General features: G+C 31.1%; 2 protein-coding genes across 5 annotated transcripts in view; both read left to right on the top strand.

Moving 5' to 3' along the window:
• Positions 1-15,445, top strand: part of LOC106684014 (phosphatidylcholine translocator ABCB4) — a 67,136-nt gene extending 51,691 nt beyond the window's left edge. For all 4 annotated transcript variants that reach the window (XM_014425834.3, XM_067050264.1, XM_067050265.1 and 1 more), the window contains 16 exons: positions 87-212; positions 2,234-2,437; positions 4,679-4,930; positions 5,000-5,115; positions 5,628-5,694; positions 5,776-5,907; positions 5,976-6,077; positions 7,624-7,785; positions 10,518-10,718; positions 10,793-10,893; positions 10,966-11,106; positions 13,093-13,249; positions 13,326-13,520; positions 14,190-14,393; positions 14,868-15,014; positions 15,128-15,445. In XM_014425834.3, coding sequence (XP_014281320.1) covers positions 87-212; positions 2,234-2,437; positions 4,679-4,930; positions 5,000-5,115; positions 5,628-5,694; positions 5,776-5,907; positions 5,976-6,077; positions 7,624-7,785; positions 10,518-10,718; positions 10,793-10,893; positions 10,966-11,106; positions 13,093-13,249; positions 13,326-13,520; positions 14,190-14,393; positions 14,868-15,014; positions 15,128-15,313 — 2,493 coding nt within the window. In that variant the 3' untranslated portion in view covers positions 15,314-15,445. The remainder of the gene's footprint in view (positions 1-86; positions 213-2,233; positions 2,438-4,678; positions 4,931-4,999; positions 5,116-5,627; positions 5,695-5,775; positions 5,908-5,975; positions 6,078-7,623; positions 7,786-10,517; positions 10,719-10,792; positions 10,894-10,965; positions 11,107-13,092; positions 13,250-13,325; positions 13,521-14,189; positions 14,394-14,867; positions 15,015-15,127) is intronic.
• Positions 15,446-16,638: 1,193 nt separating this feature from the next.
• LOC106684009 (uncharacterized) lies at positions 16,639-17,301 on the top strand. Its single transcript, XM_014425825.1, has one exon. It carries the CDS (start codon positions 16,639-16,641, stop codon positions 17,299-17,301), a length of 663 nt encoding a protein of 220 aa, XP_014281311.1.
• Positions 17,302-22,286: the final 4,985 nt, after the last annotated feature.

The raw sequence follows: 22,286 nt of genomic DNA, 5'->3' as shown, positions 1-22,286 counted from the left end.
TTTCACTAAGATACTATCTATTAGATTTTTCATTAATTTCTTTTCATTAAAATAAGAATTCAGCATATATAGATTTCAAAATATAGGTACTCCATGATCTGACATTGGACATAGAGCCTGGTAAAGTCACAGCAGTTGTAGGAACTAGTGGTGTAGGAAAAAGTACAATTGTAAGCCTGATTTCGTGCCTTTATGATGTTACTGCTGGGCAGGTATAGATGTTTAAAATATAGTAATATATTGTAATAATTTAATAATTATTTAAAATAAAATAAAAAGAATTTTAATCGTTTTTAAACTAATTTCAAATATAAAGGAGATAGCTAGGGTTTAAATTTAAAAACTTTAATACTAAATGGATAATAGAATTTTATTTAAATTTTATAATATAAAAGACTCTTAATCTCAGGGCGTGTTGGCCTAGGCAATGTTGGCCTATCTAGGCAATCAGAAACAGATACTTCTACTATTTACACTTAATTAAATTAATATCTATTTTACACATGTATTTATTTTTAGGTATAACAAAACTAACCAATTTCACTATCTTCTTTTGATGATTCTTGGTATCTTCTTTTCTATAATGATATGCCCTAACGTAAAAAATGGCTTCCAGTCCTTCCAAAAAGCTATGTCTCTCTCACAACAATGGCTTCCAATCTTTCCCGCTTCCAGTCGACGGACGTCCTCCCACCAGGCAATCCAAACTCAGAGTCCTTTTTCTTCTTGGGTGACTCTTGGTTGTCTTCCTTTTTTCAAGATGTCCACCCTTGCTAGACAGAAATTGATGAGGACCTCCTCATCCTGGAAACATCATTCCCCAATCGCGCCCAAACAACGAATGCCTGCCAAAAACCAAAACCTGTCTCGATGTTGCATGTAAACATCGATTGTCGCACAACAGTTAGGAGGGATTTTTGCAAATGATTTACTTTCTGAATATTATTCTTTAACACTATTTCTTGACTTCTATTTTTTCTTAAATTTACTGTATTTTCAATTATGATGGGAAGAGTTAAAATAGTTTTTATGATATTTGAATCTGCTCAACATGGCCTTGATTCAACGGACTTGTTGACTGAAGAATATGTACCGCCATCTTGATTTTGTTTTGAATCACGAATTTATTATGGACAATGAAAATTGGTTAGCTTGCTTTTTGGATAAACAAAACAAATGAACAATATTAAAATGATACATAAAATAAAACATATTAAAAATCCTTTATACAACCCTTTACAATATATTGTAATATCCTATTTTTGTGTAAATAGTATATTTTCATGTATAAAGTGTTTTTATTTTATATATCGTTTCAATATTGTTCATTTTTCTTGTTAAACCAAAACGAAAGCTAACCAATTTTGTTCAGTCAAATATGGAGTGGAAAGATCGTTGTTGCGGAAACAAAGAAGATGGCAGGGCGTATCTTGCAGCAATGTTAAGCAGATTCAAATATTTTAAAAACTTTATTTTGACTTCCCATTATAATTGAAATTACAGTACATTTAAGAAAAAATAGAAGTCAAGAATAAGTTTTAACAAAAATTTTTCATAAAGGAAATCATAAGAAAAAACTCGAAACCGTAGTGCTACAATGGATGTTGAGAACTAACACCTAGAGAAGGGGAAGGAAGAAAATTTTATTTTTGTTCGGATTCGTTGTTTAGGTACGGGCGGAGAATGATGTTTCCTGGATGAGGAGGTCCTCATCATCTTTTGTCTAGCTCAAGGGTGGACATCTTGAAAAAAAAAAAATTGAGGGGTGGCCCAAGAAGAATAAGGGACTCTTTGTTTTGGATCGCCAGTGAAGAGTGAAAACTTTTAGAGGACAAATTCTTTGTTAACAGCAAGTGTTAGTTTGTTGAGAAAGAAGACAAAGAAAACCATCTGTCATCATAGAAGATTGTATAAATTGGTTAGTTTCGGTCTATCTAAAATTAAATACATTTGTAAAAGTAGACATTAATTTAATTAGGTTTTATTGGTAAAAAAGTTTTGTTCTGATTGCCGAGAAATCCGCCCTGAGATTTAGAGTCTACAATATTATATATAATTAAAAATTAAAATTCTCAGATTTATTAGATATTTACTCTTTTTATTTAACCTTGCCATCTTCAAAACTTTAAAGTTAAAACTATAAAAATTCCTTTCATTTTATTTAAGTAATTTTTGATTATAACAATTTATATATAAACATTTTGCAAAAACTAAATAGTCACTTTTTGGTCAGATTTTGATTGGAGGAGTGGATATAAAGAAACTCAATGTCAGTTGGCTGAGAAATCAAATTGGTGTCGTGGGACAGGAACCCACGCTCTTTGATACTTCAATAGAAGAGAACATCAGATACGGGAATATTACCGCAACATTGGATGAAATTATTGAAGCGGCAAAAATATCTTATGCTCACAATTTTATAGAGAAATTATCTTTAGTAAGTGTGATATTAAAATTATAGCATACCAATAATAATTATTAATGATAGAATCAGTGCTGAAATGTAACTGCAAAAATAAAAATAATTGGAATTTTGGTATATAGACATAATATATTGTAGAGATATTTTTATATTCATAGAAATACTATAAACAAGAAAAGGTTATTCTATAAAAAGAATATTGTAGGTGTTAAAATGCATTTAGTAAATAAATATTACTAAATTTACTTGACATTAATTTAAGAAGTCTGAAATTGAAATATTTATATTTAAGTTTTTAAAATTAAATTGTTAAGGGTAAATGAAATACAGTGCCAACAAGATTTAGTAGATGGCTGTGAAATTTTTACAACAAAGGTTTTTTTTTGGGAGATAGTTGCAACTGTAAATGATTGAAACATTTGTTGTTCATTTATTTGATAGAACAAGAGGAATATTCTTATATATATATTCATAGAAATAATATAAACAAGAAAAGGTTATTCTATAAAAAGAATATTGTAGGTGTTAAAATGCATTTAGTAAATAAATATTCTTATATATATATTCATAGAAATAATATAAACAAGAAAAGGTTATTCTATAAAAAGAATATTGTAGGTGTTAAAATGCATTTAGTAAATAAATATTCTTATATATATATTCTTAAATAAATAAAATTTTATTTTATCTTACTTCCTTTTTTTCTCTTCATCTTATTCTTAAATTCACTTTCCTTTTTTTTCATTAGAAGTCAATTTTTACTTTGTTAAATCCATAATTGTCATTGTTTTTGTTATTAACTTTACTTTAATCTTTTATTAAAAATTATTATTTTAATCTATTTATTTTATCTTATTTTTGTTTTATTTATATAGTTAGGGGTTTCTTTTGTATGAGACTATACTCCCTCCCCCATAATCAATAGCTAAAAAAAAAAAATCTTACATTAACAATGTAAGATTCGGTTCAATAAAGTTGATCTATAATCCACAGATGATGGATTTGATGATTTGGAGAATCATGCAAATATCTGAGGTTTCTAGAAAAGTTAGGTCAGTTCCACTTTTGCTATAAGCACTTCAGGTGATGTCTTGTATGTATACCTTTAGGTATGTACAGCTAGTGAAAGGTGAAAATTGTAACACTCACTGTACCTCAGCTAAAGGAAGTATTAAATGTTACTATTCATGGTAATTTTGGTTCAGTATATTTTAGAGTGAACAATAGTTAGAAGATAGATGTTTTAAGCAGTAGAAATTCATTGCTTGTTATTTATTTGACCATTGACTGATGAAGAATGTACCTTTTGCATTAAGTATTGTTACTACTGTTTTGTATATTTTTTCTAACAATTTAATATAATATATTAAAATGGTTATTTAGTGTTCAGTGTCATGTTTATTTAACTGTTGTTAAATAACCATGACACTGTCATCTTCCAGTACTTCATTATTCGGTAATTCGTTGGTTCGTATATATTTTTAACTCTTCCTATAACCATTTGTCATCAACCTCTCACACGCTTTCTTCCTCTAAATTTTTCTACTTTTTATTTTTTATTTTCACCCTCTTCATTTTCTTTTCATATTTCAATTTTTAAATTAATAATACTAATATGTTCATACTTCTTTGCATTATATAACTTCATTTTTATTTCATTTTCTTAATTATGTTATTTTACCCACTTTTTCAATTACCTATGTATACATTTTATTTCCCACTTCTCTCATTACTTCATTTTATTAATTCTATATTGTAAAATTATTCATTTTATGTGTAAAATTATTCTGTTTATACTTCCTTTTTTATTTTTTTATTTTTCTATACTTACTGTGGTTTATATCTTGTTCTGTTTTTAGCCCTGAAGAAGGCTAGAAACTCTAGCCAAAACGTTGGCACATTAAAAATAGGTTAATCCAATTTTTTTGTGTTTATCATTGACCGCACACCCAACCATCTTCTCCTCGTTCATCATCCACAGTCAACTATCTCTCATAATTAATTAATAATATAATATATGTATAATATTTCTATATTTGAGGTTAGGCCTTAGTTTAAGAAACATCCATTTTTTTAATACAAACTAAATTGTTCCATATTAGAAACTTTTTAGTTTTGAAAATAAATTATCTAAATTTGCATTATCAATTTTATTTATTTGAGATTGCCTCCTTGTCTGGATTGGTGATCAAAATTATATTATATATCACTTTAATTTAATACATATACAAAACATAACAATATTTTTATGCATAGGGTTATGGTTCAATTGTTGGAGAAAGAGGTGTAAAACTGTCTGGAGGTCAGAAACAGAGGATTGCCATTGCAAGGGCAATCGTCAGAAAGCCAAAACTGCTTCTTCTTGATGAAGCCACTTCTGCACTAGATTTTCATTCAGAAGGCATTGTACAAGAAGCCCTCGATAATGCCATGCGTGATAGGACAACCTTGATCATTGCTCACAGAATGTCTACAGTGAGGAAGGCTGATGTTATATATGCTATTAAAGTAATTTATAGCTCCAGTTTTTAAAATTAAGATGTGATGATAAAATATTAATGATGGAATTCTGTTTAGGAAGGACGTGTCATGGAAAAAGGCACACACAGTGAACTAATGGAACTTAGAGGATATTACTATTCCTTAGCTAAGATTCAAAAACTTGAGGAAAATGACAAAGTTCTTATACTGAAGTAAGAAAACATTTACTTGTTTTCTCCAAAGGTGTAAACAGTTGTTTCTGAATGTAAAATAAAAAAAGTTATCGCATTAATTGAGTATTACCTTAAAAGAAGCTCTATTTTGAACAATATTGAGAATATAAAAATTATCAACAGTTCCAGGATTAGTGATAAGTCTTATTAAAAACCAATTTTTAATATTTATTTAGATTTAAATGTAAAATTAAATTAGTAGAATAAAGTAAACTTGGGGAGTTTGAAATACTGTTTAATGGTGATGATTAATTATGCTCAAAAATTCTACTAAGTTTTTAGAAAAAAAAAATTATCACTGGCATGAATGATTATATATTTTTTTTTATTAAGGTTTTCCATTCAAATGTATACATATACAGATATGACCCTGAGTGGAAAAAAATGGGAAAAAAGTTATATATGACCTTGGCGAGGATTATGAAATTAAATTTAAATTTTAGGATTTTCACTCATGTATTATTATTAATATTATTATTTTCCTTATTTAGTCAAGAAAGTGCTCCTAAAGAGGAATTAATTGAAGAAGCCATACCATTTGCTGACGACAATTTGGAAGTAACATTTTTTTTTTTTTCATCAAGATATCACATTAGTGAACATAAAATTATTTTTTTTCCCTCTACTCATTTTCCACAGGATGAAAAAATAGTGGGTCTGTGCGTAAAAAACCTCAAAATGATGGTTGTCTGGTTCTTGGCTATTTTTTTCACCACAACTACATCAATGTTTCTTCCTATTTTTCACTACATATTCAGTCTGTTTTGCCAGGTAATTGTTTTAATCTTAATTAGGCTGTTTAATTTTTAGTATAGATTTTATATATGGTTTTGTTTTAGTCTTTCACATACACTAAAGATGAACTGAGTGGGATAGCCTTCATCAATGTCAGTTATCTTTTTGGACTGGGCGTCTTTATGTTTTTCTCAGTGATTTTGTCTGTAAGTATAGCTAGTCATTTCCACAAAATAAATACACTTTGTAATTTAGCTCCCAGATCTCATATTGGACGACTGAAATCTATTAATTGTCAAGAATGCTTATAGGTTAGAAAATCATTTCTGAACTAATTCCGAAAGAAAGGGGAAATAATGATATACATATATCTTTATTAAACTCCCTTTTGCTTTAATTTATTTTAGTAAAGCTCCTTTTAGTTTGGTTTGCTCTAATTACTATCTGGAGAGTATTAATAAAGAATAGAGAAATTAAAACATGGCTTTTTTTTTTTTTTTTTTATAGAATTTTACATATTCCACGTTTCAGTTGCAGTCACAATTTTTCGATTTCTCAACCTTGGCCTTTATTTACAAAATATAAGTAAATCTGCAGACTAAGAATACTGTGAATTAAAATTACTTGTGTAAATTAAGTAAGCCGAGAGCATATGATAGAATCGAGGTGAAAAAGCTACAAGACCCTCAGATAAGACTGCAATATGAACACAAACTAAGAGAAAAACTGTAGGAATTGAAAGTGGATGGTAGCCTAGATGATGTTTGAAAGAGTATCAAGGATGTTATTCAGGAGTCAGCTGCACTAGTCTGCGGAGTGAAGCGGATATCTACAAAAGGCAGACCTCATAGTGAGATGAAGAATTAAAAGTACTAGTTAGTAAGAAGAAATTAATATGGAAGAATTACTGGCATGACAAAACCCCAGAAAAATGGTAAGCCTATGTTTTGGAAAGAAATGGAACAGAAGAAGTGGTAAAGACAGTAAAAAAAAGAAGTCTTAGAAAGAATTTGGAAAATAATTAAACCAGGATTATGGTGAAAATATAAAATTATTTTGAAAAAAAATTAAAACATTAAGAGGCTGAAAAAGCAAAAAAATAAGAAATATTAAGAATAACCAAGGAAAAATGGTCTGTGAAGATAAATGTATTTTGGATGTGTGGAGGAGACACCATAAAAGTAGTTCAGAAATGAAAATATAGTTATTGAAAATAATCAGAATGAGGATGAGTTCAATGAGGTGATGGAGGAATGTTGTGGATTTAGGGAGGGTTTTATAAAGAAAAACAAAAGAGTATGTTTTTGAACAGACTCCAACAATCGACTGAACTAAACAAAGGTTCCATGCCAGAGAGCCATGTCGCCATTTACTGTTTTATTTACAAAAATATTTACAAATCAAATAATAATACCAATATTTTACAACAAGGAAGACGAAATTGAGAGAGCTATTGAAAAGTTGGAGGTGGGGAAATGGTAATATAGTTGGAAATTTCGTGAATTATGGGAGGATGGGTATTGTGAGATCACTTCAAATAATATTTCAGAATGCCTGGTATAAGAAGAAGATTTATAAAGAATGGGAACATAATATGTATAATAATTCCCACAAACAAGAAAGTAAGTCAGGACGAATGCTCCAACAATAGATCCATAAATCCTGTATTCTCATACATTGTACTTATGAAATTAATATTTAAACTATAAATAATTTATGGATAATGTTTTCATATGAAAAACTACTTTTAAGGGCATTATGTCAACAATCGCAACACAATTATGGTTGAAAAAACTAGAGAAGAAAGCTTTTAATAAGATAGTTTCTATGGATATAAGTTGGTTTGACATGAGTGGAAACTCTCCTAATGAATGCCTTGAGGTACTGACCAATAGCCCACAGCTCATCGAATCAGTAAGTATTCAGGAAAAAAATATTAGTATTCTATTTTAGAACTGAATAATTTTAAGAGTTCATTTTAAAATCAATCAATAGTTTTTATTCAAGTTCCACCCATAAACAACCCATAACTAATCTTGTAAAATGTAAAGTATTTAGAATGTATAATGTTTTTAAGTTCTTATAATCTAATTATAAAAGCATTAAAAAATAAAACTTGTTTTAAACAAAAACAAACTGAAGGAAATGTTGACAAAGGGGGTGAGTTTATTATTTATTTTAAATAACTTTTTTTTTTAAATACAATAAATTAAGTACTCGTACTTTCTTGACATGCCTCATACTATTATTAGTGGTATTTTTAAAAAGAGAGTGAAACCAAAAATATAAACAAAAAAAAAATAGATTGTTATTGGAAGATCTCAAAATAAGAGTCTAAGCATTACTAAATTAATGTTGATTTAAAACTTTTAGCATTACAATAATCTCTGGCCTGGTTTTAAAGAAAATCTTTTAGAAATTAATTTGTCTGTTATCATACTCCATTTTTTTTTTTTCTTCGGACAAATTTAACTTCCGAAAGATCAAGAGAGGATACTGCTCATTCACCTGATTGGTAAATAACTGAACCATTAAAAATAACACATAATCACTTATCTATAAATAAATTTTTCTTAAGTTAGCCAAAAAAAAAAAATTAAATTCATCTGTCAAATCTAATTAAACAATGTAAATATAAATCAGATTATATAATTGTCTGAGTAGTATCTCTGACCAATTCTGATTTATACCTGGTTGAATATGTACAAACTGACTACAAAAACATTTTTTCTCATTATATATGAATTTATTTCTGACATCTGTATCTTATGTCTGCTGGGTTCTTTTACATATGAAAAAAAGCCTGTTTACATCGGGACCTGCTCGTACTATACTGCAGGGGTCCTGAGTGTATTTTAAGAAGATAATTAAAATTATTAATGCGGAACAGGGGGCTGAAAATTTGTGAGACTTTCTGGTCATTAGCATGCATATATTTTCCTTTTATTTATAAAGTTAATTCCCTGGAGGGGCAAACTGGGTTATTGTGTTAGTCCAGAAATCTTTATCTATGATAATATAATATAGGAACAAATTTGGGTGGTCTCATGGCTTATATAATATCTGGTTACGTCTTCACCGCCGAGGTGACGTATCCTAGCCGCTTCCCTCGTCTAGGTGAAAACCATGTATCTTCGCCTGGTGTCAGAAAAAATGGTTGCTTCTCCCTCAGAGGCTGGCCAGCATGTCCTGAACTCAGCCGTGATGGTAGGGGTAGGCCAGGTCCTAGCTTGCATGGTGCATAGGCTGGGGCGGCATTGCAGTCGTGGCGCCTACGGGGTTTTCGGGTGTCTGCGGCAAGGGGGTATCAGAAAATGAGACCTCCGACCCCGACTTTATATAAATTCAAAATGATGGTAAAAATCGGATTAGTTAAATCCAATAAAGCCCTTTAAATGAACCAAAATATATTGTTATTCATGTTTAAGAAATTCACAACAATAAATTAACTCCACATTATATTCTTATACAGTATTAATTATTGTGTTGTTTCATGTGAATTGCCAGTTTTAACAGAAAATGTTATTTAGTTAAACAACTTTATGAATTGAAAAGAATTTTTTTCAAAATATTTACCCTAATTTTCTAAACATTTTCCTCAGCGTGTTGTCAACTTTTCAATCCCAGAACTGAAAAATTCAGAGTTTTATGAAGAAATTAAGTCAGAAAATGCATTTTGACCTGAAAATCATTTTCAAAAAAAATTTTTTTTAAGAAAGTTGTCCAAATTTCTGAACAGATGGAAATCTGTTGAAGATAAGTCTGGTGAATAAAATGGGTTTGGAAGGACTTCGCAATACACCTCACTTAGTTTCTTCACAGTCTGTCATTAAACATGATTTCTGGTGTTGTCTTGCAAGAGTATAGATCCCTTCCGATTAATCAATGCGAATTTTTTTTTTATTAGTTCTTGATGCATTACGTCAATATTACAGTAGTACAATGTGAATGTGATTGTTTCACCTTTGGGTAAGAAGGAGAAATAAATTAGTCCTGTCATTAACCACCAAACAGAAACCAATAAGTTTTTTTGATGCAAATTTGGTTTTGACTCATGTCCTGGTCTTTTGTCGATATTTAACCACTGACCTGACTGACACCTGTTGTCATATGTAATCAACTTTTCATAACATTTGATTATCATTTCGAGAAAAGGTTCATTTTTTTTCCCTAGTAAGCAGTGAAATGTATATCTCATAATACTTCAGCTGCTGCCACTCATTAAGATCATGCAGCAGCCGTAAATCTACATTTTTACTTTACCAATAGTCTTTAAAAGCCAAGAAACAGTCAATACACTTGTATTTAGCTGTGATGAACTATTTGCTAGTAGTTTTCTTCCAAATTAAGCCTAATTTCATCATCATCAATTGCTGATAGAGGTTTTCCTCTGGATTACTTATCCAAATCTGTGACACCAGTCAAAAGTTTTTCAAAACACTGGCAAATGGTCCATTCATCACAACACCCTTCCCCATACACCGTGGTAGTGTTCCTTCCTGCTTGGGCTGCTGGCTGTCAAAGATTAAACTCATAACTATTATTATCATAACGACTCATAATATCAACAAAACTCATAACACTACTATTATTTATAAAAGGAAAAGTTTATAATTTATCTCATTAATATTAAAATAATTTTACAGGTGACTGGAGATAGAGCAGCTCAAGTTGTTATCTTCATACTTTCATTATTATTTTCTGTCGGATATTCATTCTTTGTCAGTTCAAGTGTAACACTAATAAATTTACCTATTTTCATGATTTTCTTTATCATAAACTGTTTGAGAATGAAATCAAGAGAAGCAGATGCTCGGTCTGCTTCCCTCATGACCAAGTCGACGAAAGTAAGAATTAAAAATTTAAGATGGTGAAATACTTATAAAAACCAGAAACTTATTGAAACTTATCTTTCTCTTAGGTTGCTTCCGAATATGTTCAAAATGTCAAAACAATCCAAATTCTTAACTGTCAAAATTATGTAATAAACCAATATCAGGATATGCTTGTTAATTCAAAGAAGTACGGTATTTTATTGTTATTTTTTTTTTTTTAATGTTGAGAATTCTAAACTATTTAAGAAATTTTATATAGGGAAGCTATGGTCAGCATTGCTTGGTATGCAGTTGTTTATGGATTCTCTAAAACAATCATACGTTTATTGTTGGGAACAACACTTATTTATGGGGCCAATGTTATTGCAAGCGGTAATATTCAAGGAACATCACTTATTGGGTAAGAATAAACATGAATAATTATTTTGATAAAAATCTTTTCCTTCAATTATTTAATATTGTTATTAATCCTTTAAGGATGTATTTAGATAGCGATTGGTGGTAACCTTCAGGTTTGTTAGGCCTTCATTATTATTAGTCCTTTGTTACCTCTTGGTGTGAAGTCCTGGTGACTTAAATCAGCTTCCTTCAAACATTCCCGTTTCTGTTGTTCATCATTCATTTTCTAATGCAGACTATAATTCAGGTGCTTAGTGTGAGATTTATAGTGTAAAAACGATAACCACAAATTTCAAATTTCCCTGGAAATTAAAGTATGATAAATGTTCTAGTTCAGATTCATTGATTAAGTAGAATATGCAAATATACATATTTTTTAAATCATAAACATTTTAACAGGCCAATTATAAGTGCTAGAAATAGTTCACTGTCTAGAACAAGAAATAGTCGTAGATTTAGATTCTCTAAAAGATAATAATAAACAAACAATTACAGTAAAACTAATTAGTAAATATTCTAATAAAAAATACCTGAATTCATTTAGGCTATTACAGAACTTTCATTGTTGGCTAAGTTGGAACAAGTGAAATATGAGGTGTTAGAAATCCTATATAATACTCTCAAATCCTGTTCATTGGTTGTCATCAAAAGAAAAATAGTAAACAATAATCATACCAATCATGATAGGTTAAAAAAGTGAAATTTTTTATTTAATTATATTTAAATAAATATAAAGGGAAAATTGATGATGTAGAATAGAAAAATAGAATATGTTTGCAGAACTAGGGAAAAGTAGGTTTGCAGAGGCAGGAACTTCATTAGGTATATATTATTTAGTATGAATTGTATTTATTTCGATACTATAAGTGTATATTAGGGTGGTCCGTATAACAAAATTTGTCTTTTTATGTTTTCACTTCATCTCTGCACCACACCCACTATTAATGAGGGATTTTGACCCGGAAGTGTGAATAAAAAAACAAAAAATTATTGCCACCAGTGTAAAAGACCGATATGTCCTAGTCATCAGTGTTCACTTGCACCAGTTGTGCACAAGAGATTTCTTCAGACTGAGCATTTTTTTTTTAAGATTAGTGTTATGTTCTTATAATATGATATATCTGTATTTTGACTCTTTTTTATAACTTTGTCTATCTCAAATTATTATTTTATGATTATTACTATTTTATAATTATGTTTGTTTTTTTAATTTTTTAAAACTAGTTTGCTCTTGTATAAAAATACATTTTTTTTATACTGTTTTTTGTTATGCTTAAACTAACCTAATCTAAATCAAAATTTTATATTTTAAAAAATACGTTAAAGAGCTCTAAATAAGAAATATGAGAAAAAGTCTCATGCACAGTCATCGTGTTTTAATTTTTATTTAATTTGCTAGTGGTTTATTTGTTTAAGATCAATATTTCAAGTGATTCATTTAATGTATTATCTATTCTCCCTAGAGAATACAGGAGAAATGGTTTTTCTATATGATAAAAGCATTTATGGGTTAGGATTTTGCTTTCTTTTTCATGCTAATTATCCATCTTAGTGAACTGTACCTGATTAGGTTGACATATAGTAAAATTTCCAGGGTTTTTTTTCTCTATGATTTTCAATTTCCCCAGTCATACATATTGTTCTGTTTTGTCTCTTATTTTTACAACAAAGTGGTTTTCCTCTCTTTGCTTTATATTCATATATATATCAACTGTGTGAAGTATGTACTGTATGAAATTTTAGTTAACTTTTGGACTACACTTCTGCAGGACTGGTTTTTTGTTTATGTGGCTATCTGATGTTCATCACAAAATTAAAATTATTTTAGAACAGGTTGTCATGTCCCATTAAGCTTCTTATATTGTCTACATTTTTTAATTAATTGAAAACATTATAGAAGAAATAGGTTGGGTTGCTTGCCTGTTGTTTTATATATTAATGTGTATTCATGATAATACATGAAAATGACATTTTCTTTTTATTCTAGTGCAATGAATACTCTAACTTTGGCATCTATGTTAGCTGGACCTGCCTTGATCTTAACAAGTCAGTATCCTGCAGCCAGGCAGGCGATGAAGCAACTCTACAGAATCGCTAATGCTAAAACATCTCTTGATACATTGGCAGATCAAAGAGCTAAACTAGTAAGGTTGATCTAGTCCAACTTATCCAAACATATATCACTTTTCAGTGAATATTTTAAATTTATATAAATTTCAGGAAATTAATGGAAATATTGTCTTCCAAGATGTGATGTTCTCCTATCCAACCAGAGAAAAAGTGCAAGTTCTCAATAAACTGAATCTTAAGATTGAAGCAGGAAAGACAATAGCTCTTGTAGGAGATTCTGGGTGTGGTAAAACAACTATCATCTCACTTCTAGAGAGGTTTTATCTGCCTAATGACGGAAAAATTGTAAGTTTGCTTTAAAATATTTACTTGTTTTACCATTGCAGTGTATATACATGCTTATATCACTTTCAATAATTATTATCACTAATAATGTTCTTTTGAGAATGCTGTATCAGTGAAATCTCTCTAAACGATAAGATAAAATTGACTAAAAGGGTATCAGGGAATAATTTGATTTGTATATTGTATGATTTATTTGTGGGTAGATTCAATACATCTAATGTACAATCATTGGAAATATATGCCAGATACTTTGTCTTTCTACTCTTAATAATAACAATAATTTTTAGTCAAATTAAATTTTATTGAATAATCAATTGAATTTGACTGCCAAACATTACGATTGTAGAAAGAAACATGGATGAGTTCAATTTACAAAAGAAATGAAATGGGGATTGTGGATATGAAGATATTTTTCAGGAAAATAATACAAATGGAGGTTTAACTAGCAATCAGAAAACTGTATGGTGGGTGGAAAAAAAATAGGTTACATTTCACAGAAAACACTAGATCATTCCTGAAAGCATACCTCTATCAATCATAACATTGAAATGAGTACATAAAAGTCATTTGGGTTACTGATATACCCTTGTATTTGAGTAAAAAGTCATATAATGCCTCATAAATGGAAATATAACTTTTTCCTAAATATTTTAATACTTAATTTTTCAGTTTATTGATGGTAATGACATCGATAATATAAATGTTCGATATTTGAGAAGTCAAATGGGTCTCGTTTCGCAAGAGCCAGTTTTATTCGATATGACAATAAAAGAAAATATCCTTTATGGTTTAGAAGAAGAGGTTACAATGGACAAGATCATGGAAGCTGCAAAAATAGCTAATATTCATAACTTCATAATGAAGCTTCCTCAGGTATGATAAATTTTTTACTAATTTGTTAATATAAAAAGTTGAAAATGGTGTAATACAAAACTTTTGACCAGCATTAGTTTTAGTACTTTTAATGAAAATGGACCCAAAATTACAAGTACTCTTAATAAAACAATACTTAGTATAGAGCTTACTAATATAATAAATTATAATTCTTTAAATTAATCAACTAAGAAGGAGAAAGAAAAAAGTATATTCAGACAAACCATTTCAGAAAGACTGGAAATTCATTTTTTCCTTTATTGTTTAGTAAGTTTATTATTTCTCATTAAAATATCAACACAAATGATAAGATTTATAAGTATTTTTTAGAAGAATGATATTGGGACTGATGACACTGGCTGAAAGTGTTAAATTAGCTACTGACAGTTGGATAAATCTTATGCTATAAATGAATGCTAAAGAGCGTCTTAAAATATTATCTTGTCTTTATATATATATAAATGAATGTTTTAGGCATATGACACTTCGGTTGGAGAAAGGGGTTCAAAATTATCAGGAGGGCAGAAACAGAGAATTGCAATTGCTAGAGCTGTACTCAGGAATCCAAAAATATTATTATTAGACGAAGTTACTTCTTCACTAGATACAGAGAATGAGAAGGTATAAGAGAATGTAACTATGAGAACCCTATATATCTATATATATTTCAGCTATCACAATTTGTATTTAACTAAGATGTTTCTGATCTCCTATTTGATCCTTCAATTTTACAGATTGTACAGGAAGCTTTGGAGAATGCTTTGATTGGTAGGACAAATATCGTTATAACTCACCGACTATCGACAATCCGTAAAGCAGATAAGATAGTAGTTCTTCAGTCTGGAGCAGTGATTGAAGAAGGGAACCATGAAGAGTTGATGAAGAAGAGAGGACACTATTTCAACCTCCTTAGTAGATAATTTATCATTTGTGTCAAAACAAATCAATTTGTATATAATATGACTGGATATAGTGTAAATATAGTTTGTTCATTTCGTACATGATTAAATTCAGAAAGTATTATAATAAACCTTTAAGTGTCTAACATCCATTATTAGCGATTTTCAAGTATTTTCTCTTTTTCATTATTACATATTTCCTTAAGTTAATTTATTACCAAAATATAATTTTTACTAAATAGCTAATCATTATAATTATTAAATCTTTTATAGTCCAATTACTATTAAGATTCATTAATTTATACTATCGTTGCTCCTGGAGTATAATGGCACAGTTGAACAATTTTGTGAAATTGACTTTATTTTTGAACCCTTAACACAATGAAGCCAACACTACCAAGCTTACAGTTGTACCACTATACTTTCTGAGCCAAGATATAATCTAAATTTCATATTTATTTATTTTTTTAAATTAACTAACTCAGTTTTGAAAAACTATTTAATTTCTTTATTAATTACATCAAACTTTTCATATCTGATTTACCTGATATATCTGATCTGTATTACCAATCACTATAATGGTTCTAATCCATTGTCAATATTGTCATTGCAAGGGAACAAGGGAAGTTTCTACTATTAGTGTACACCAGTAAGACCAGCAGGGGGATATTCTGGATATGTCGCAGTCCCAAAAAAATAAATAATAATATTTCTAAAAACATAACTAAATAAAAGGTTACTACTGTAGCAAAACCACTACCTATTGGTCAATACTATAACTGCTACAGCCTCCAAAACTGCTATGGCCTGGCATGATGCAACCTACCAGCAGACACAGGGACTACTATTAAATTCCATATATTAATATTCATACTATTCCTTGTACAGGAATGATGGAATGCTCGGTGCTTAATATATATACTATTATATAGTATTAATATTTATACTATTCCTTTTACAGGAATGAAGGAAGGATCGGTGCTCTTGAAAAGTGGGCCAATCATACCTTAAAGATTCTGAAGAGCTGAGCAGAAGAAAACGAAATGATCATCAATACGCAAAAGACAATATACCAACTATTTACCCTTTCTACAAAGCACCACAAGCTCCGAGTGAATCTTGATAATTAGGCTATTAGCAGGACTCATGAAACGAAATATCTAGGACTAATCCTGGATGATAAGTTAACCTGGCCTAAGCAATGTGGGCATGCTGCAGATAAAGGATAATCAAGACTGCGACTTATGAAACGAATCACAGCCATAAAATAGGGAGCAACCGCTGAGGTTTTAAGACATGCATATAGGTCATATATTAGACCAGTCCTGGAATATGGCTCTGGGATTATGGTTACAGCTACCGATTCAGTGCTGAGACGTCTTGATATTGTTCAAAATAAGGCATTGAGGATTATTACCGGTGCGGCTAAATCGACACCGATTCTAGCCATGCAATTGCAGGCAGAGATCGAGTCCCTAAAAGATAGGCGAAAAATGAATGTCGTCATCCTTTACAAGCGCGTGCTTAGGAATGGTAGTGATTATTGCGCCAGCACTCTTGGTAATACTAGGCGACTAAAAACGCAGCTAACATTTATTGAGGCAACGAAATCCATTATCACAAGCCTAGGCCTGAACTTTGAGATAAGAGAGCCTCTGCCTGACTTGACTAAACAAAGCGTTTGGACGTGTCCATATGCTATAGTGCTGGATCTAATAATGCCCTTCAACCAATCCATGACCCCAGCGGAAGAACCAAGGACTGTGGCATTGGCCACTATAGCCGAGGGCTACCCTGAGCCAGAATGGATCCATATATACACCGACGGGTCAACTACACAGGCAAATAAAAATGCGAGTGCAGGTGTCGCCTGTATAGTAGCCTGTTCCAACTGTCAGCACCTGCAGGAGCAAACGCTACCAATTTTGATGGAGAGCTGCAATTACTTTAGCTTTATAAAAGATTACTCACGCCTGCGCAAAGAAGATAGTTCTGCTGTCGGATTTTAGGGCAGCACTGCTGGCAATAGCGTCTGGACATCCCTCAACTAATGCTATAATTCTCACGTGCCGGAAATCCATAGAATGTAAAAGAGAAATATTTAAAGTATTGGTAATGCAGTGGATCCCAGCCCATTGCGGTATACCTGGGAGTGAGGAGGCGAATCGACTTGCTCGGTTAGGGACTAGCCAATCACAACCCCTTCTTCCTATCACCATGGACATGGCGAAAGAAATGGGTCGAAGCGATATCACTGAAAGAGCAGAGGAAAGGAGTAGAGGAGAATGTGGGGCAAGAACTGGGCGGCATTAATAGATCCTAAGAGGCGCTCTCCATTGACTTTACCAAGAGCGGTGTCAGTGGCATGCTTCAGGTTGGCTACTGGACATGACTATTTGCGGCACCACATGAAGAGAATAGGAGTGACTGAATCTTCAGACTGCGTCCTGTGTGGAGTTGGTGAGATGACTGGCGATCACATATTTGCATGTGCGGCAACGGCAACATGATTACAGACAGGAGTTACTTCAGCAAAGCTAAACTATACTGGGATGTTCGAAATAAAATGGCAGAAATGCCTCCTTTGGGGTAGGAAAAAAAACAAAACTATTCCTTGTACATACTTTAATTTCACACATCTAACAACTATATAAGATAATGGAATATTCATAAATGTATCATTTAAATTGATAAAGATTACAATAGAATCTGCTGATCCAATGCAAGCTAGTGTCTTAAACGTAGTTGCTCTTGATAGCATTTAGTATCACAGAGACTTGACTAGGGGCAAATTGGAGGACCACAGTGTGAATTACCGGTTTACGTTATTTTATTTATATATTATATTTACATTATATTACAGTTACGGTATTATATTTATGTATATATTAGAGGTCAGCAATATACAAAGTGGATCAGTGCGTTCTGGTGCTATATCTTTGAAAATGTATACTGCCTTTGATTTCTCTAACTTCTCTAGATCTCTTCTTCCTATACCTTCTCTTCCATCGTAAGGACCTGCGGGTTATAATAGACTATCTACCCACCGTTATCAGCTGAATTCTTCAGTTCATTTTATTTATAAACAAAAATTTAGAACATTAGGATTGTTTATTCTTTCTTCCTCAAGAAAGTGATATCTAATCAGGAATTACTGTCTGATAAGGACGGGTTTTGGAAAACATTCGAAGGCTCGGCAAACAAAAACAGGTTTTATCAGAGGTGTTGGAGCTTGTCTGCAGTAATCGTTCGCAGCATCGAGTGTGCCGAACCTGCCAGCTCATTCGTCATCATCATGCCCAGCTATAGAGCCAACGACCAACTCGGAGATTACACCAGGTACAGATTTATGTAAAGATCAAAGTAATGGAACTCACTTGCTAGAATTTGCTTACTCAAATAAAATAAAAGTCTCGACCAAAATCATAGAGCAAACATTGATGATACAAATAAGTAATAAAAATGCTAGAAAAACTGGAACAAACTAATAAAAAAATAAATAAAAAGTAACAATGTAAAAATATTAAAAAAAAGTATTTATATATTTTATTTTCAAAGAAAGAAACCCTTACTACTTCATAATTTCAATATTTTGGACAATTTTCGGACAAATCGTGCATTACCTATTCTAATCTATGAATTATTATATTAGAAGAAGTTAGATCTTATCAACCTTTACATGTACTTTTATATTTGTATTATTGACAATTAAATTAGCATAACAATTTATATATGAATTGAGAACAGCCAATTATTTCTTCGTGATTACTTAATGTCTTAAATCCTTCTTTTAAGGGATTTGTCCAGAGTGTTTATATTTTATAATACCTTTGGTCCTGAAATTGATATAATTGTACTATAATATTTTACAAAATTTATTATTTATATATATATCTTCAATTTTTAATTAATAGTTCCTTTTTTAGACTACATTCAATGACTTGCATATCGGACTGTATCTCATTTAATTATTTATAAGGATTAGCCTAATTCCACTTGTTCCTTCCTGTCATTATCTTTTTTTTTATGTGTACTTATTATTGTTAAATATTCATTTGATTATGTCAACATTTCTTTTAATTTTTGTAAATAAATACAATTTAATACAATAAAATATAAAATAAATTTTCTTCCTCTCAATTTTCATTTTCTTTTCATATTTAAATTTTAAATTAATAATAACTAATATGTTCATACTTCTTTGCATTATATAACTTTATTTTTATTTCATTTCCTTAATTATGTTATTTTACCCACTTTTTCAATTACCTATGTATACATTTTATTTCCCGCTTCTCTCATCACTTCATTTTATTAATTCTATTTTGTAAAATTATTCATTTTATGTGTAAATTATTCATCATCCACGGTCAACTATCTCTCATAATTAAAAATATAAAATAATATTCCGGAAAAAAATATTACAAAATAAAATTCAACACAGATAAATTAAATTATTTTTTTTTTCTTACGCCACAGAAAATAGGCTATCAAACCATTTCCCCTCTTGCAGCCCAATATATTTGCTGTTTGTCTTGAGTTGGTTTACATCTTGTATATTTCTTAGGCCTATACACGGTAAAATATAGTGCCTATCTGTGTCACTCATGTTGTATTGAGGGCATGTCGGTCTGCGATGCCTATCCGATGGAGGTGGTTTTGGAGATCATGTACTAGGCGGGAATAAGTCACCCTTCAGATCTGCTAAGATTGCCGGGGATTCGTTCATCCTTATTCAGAAGGTTCTCTTACAAATTACCTTCTGCTTGAACTTCGTGTCTGGCGTTTGTCCTATAATAAGAATGTATGATCGTGTTTACATCGGGACCTGTCCGTGCTGTACTTTAGGTACCCCGATTGTATTTTAAAATTATAATTAAAGTAGTGTGGAACAAAGAGGGTGGTTGAAATGTGAAATCTTTCTGATTATGAACATCCATGTATTTTCTAAGACCAAACATTAATTCTCTGGAGGGGTAAATTGTGTTAGTGTGTTAATTGCATAATTATTTAGATTATATAAGAGAATAACAGAACATGGGGTGATCTCATATATTAGGGTATTGCTTATCTGATGCGTGACGTCTTCGCCGCTGCGGTGATGTCTTCTAGTCGCTTTCCTCGTCAAGGTGTGCGATGGGCGAAATGGTGAAAACCATGTGTCTTCGCCTGGTGCCAGAAGATAGGGCTGTCTCGATCGGTGGCTGCCAGCATGTCCTGGACTCTGGCGTAATGGTAGGGGCAGGTCAGATCCTAGCTTGTATGGTGCATAGGCTGGGGCGGCATTGCAGTCGCAGCGTCTTCCAGGTCTTCCGGTATCCTCGGCAAGGGGGGGCATCAGAAAATGAGACCCCCGACCCCGACTTTATACAAATTGAAAAAAGAGCAGAAAATTTCGGTTTATGTAAATCCGAAAGATCGCTTTTTCTGTTCTATTCTGAACAGATTGATTCTCTTTACAACCGAGCTCAGCTAACTTGTCAGTTTGTTCATTGCGGTGTATACCAACCTGATCTTGTGCAGAGCTATTATCCACCATCTTTTTCTCAATAAGGCCATGTTCCTAAACTTTTGTTCAATGGGTGACTACGCAATCCCTAGTGTTAATAATTTCTGTATGGCTGCTTGTGAATCGCTGAAGATTAAAGTGTCCTTTCTGCCTTTCGTGGCATTCATCGCAAGGTAAATAGCCTTCATTTCTCCTTCATAATCCTCAGTTCCAACGGGACAGTTGAAAGAAGTTTGAGTAAATCCCGCTCCAGCTCCCTTGTGATTACCTGATTAAATAACTAACTTCATTTAAAACATAAAAATAATTTAAACATACATAAAAGTAAATTAAAATATACATGAATGTAATTTGAACATACATAAAAACTAAATAACTCAGGAACTGTCAATTTTAAATGTTCATATTACAGAAAAACATATTACAGAGTAATTAAAAAATCAACACTTATTTATAATATTTTGTTTAAAAGTATATAATGCGTTAAAAAACATATCACTATCAATATGGTTAGCTTTCTTTTCAATTGTATTAGTAAGAGAATAATGGATACAATTATTAACTATTAACTATGAGCATATAAACTAATGTTTTGCCCCACTTTGCAGGGATTCATCAGGGCGAAAAAGATATAAATAATAAGGGGGCCAAATTATTACAAAAAGTATTGTTATTTAAGGATAAATTACTAAAAAAAAAAGAAATAAAATTAAAAGAATGGATACAATAAATATAATGTGGTGAAGAAAAAGAAAATATTCAAAATAAATAAAGTTACAAAGGTTTGTCAATTATATGATACGAGTAGAAACATTAATAATAATAAACTAATTAATGTAAGTATTAGTTGAATGTAAAGGGCAGATAATAGATTTAGTATATATTATATAGATTAGCATATAGTAGAAACCTTTAGTATCACCTATAAGCAGAAGGCTTACAAACCCACCTTTTCTTCTATCCTCATGACGCCTCAAATGCCATTTGTAGCGAAAGAAGCAAGAAGTTCAACAACAATCCACCAGAGAGCAACACCTCGAGCCTCACCGAAGCTCTCAAATTTATATATTATTGTATTTCATAAAAACATATTATTAATTTTTATATATACTGAGAAATGTCGATAAAATAATAAATAAACGATGCCAAAATATCGTACGAAACCACCCCAAGGAGATAAGATAAGAACGCTTTTCGGTCACAACTGTGTGCACTAGGCCTATAAATAAGGGACTTTAAAAACCCCTATTAGGTCAGAGATACACAGATATAAAACTACAAGAAAACATCAATAGTATAAGCACTTGGGTAACAGAAAATAAACTTCCGTTAAATGCCGAAAAGACAAAGGCTATCATAATTGGATCTCCCTCTCTCTTTGAATCTATCCCAGGACCCCCAACCTTTTCCTAAATAATACTCCTAACTCCTTCCATACGCCAGTCATGGTATCACTTATGATCAAACATTATCCTGGAAACCACG

Source organism: Halyomorpha halys, unplaced genomic scaffold, assembly GCF_000696795.3.
Source record: "Halyomorpha halys isolate HHAL.00 unplaced genomic scaffold, Hhal_1.1 Scaffold534.1, whole genome shotgun sequence".
Taxonomy (NCBI): Eukaryota; Metazoa; Arthropoda; class Insecta; order Hemiptera; family Pentatomidae; genus Halyomorpha; species Halyomorpha halys.
Note: the sequence above shows the minus strand (reverse complement) of the source record. Positions and strands in the feature narration are given on the sequence as shown.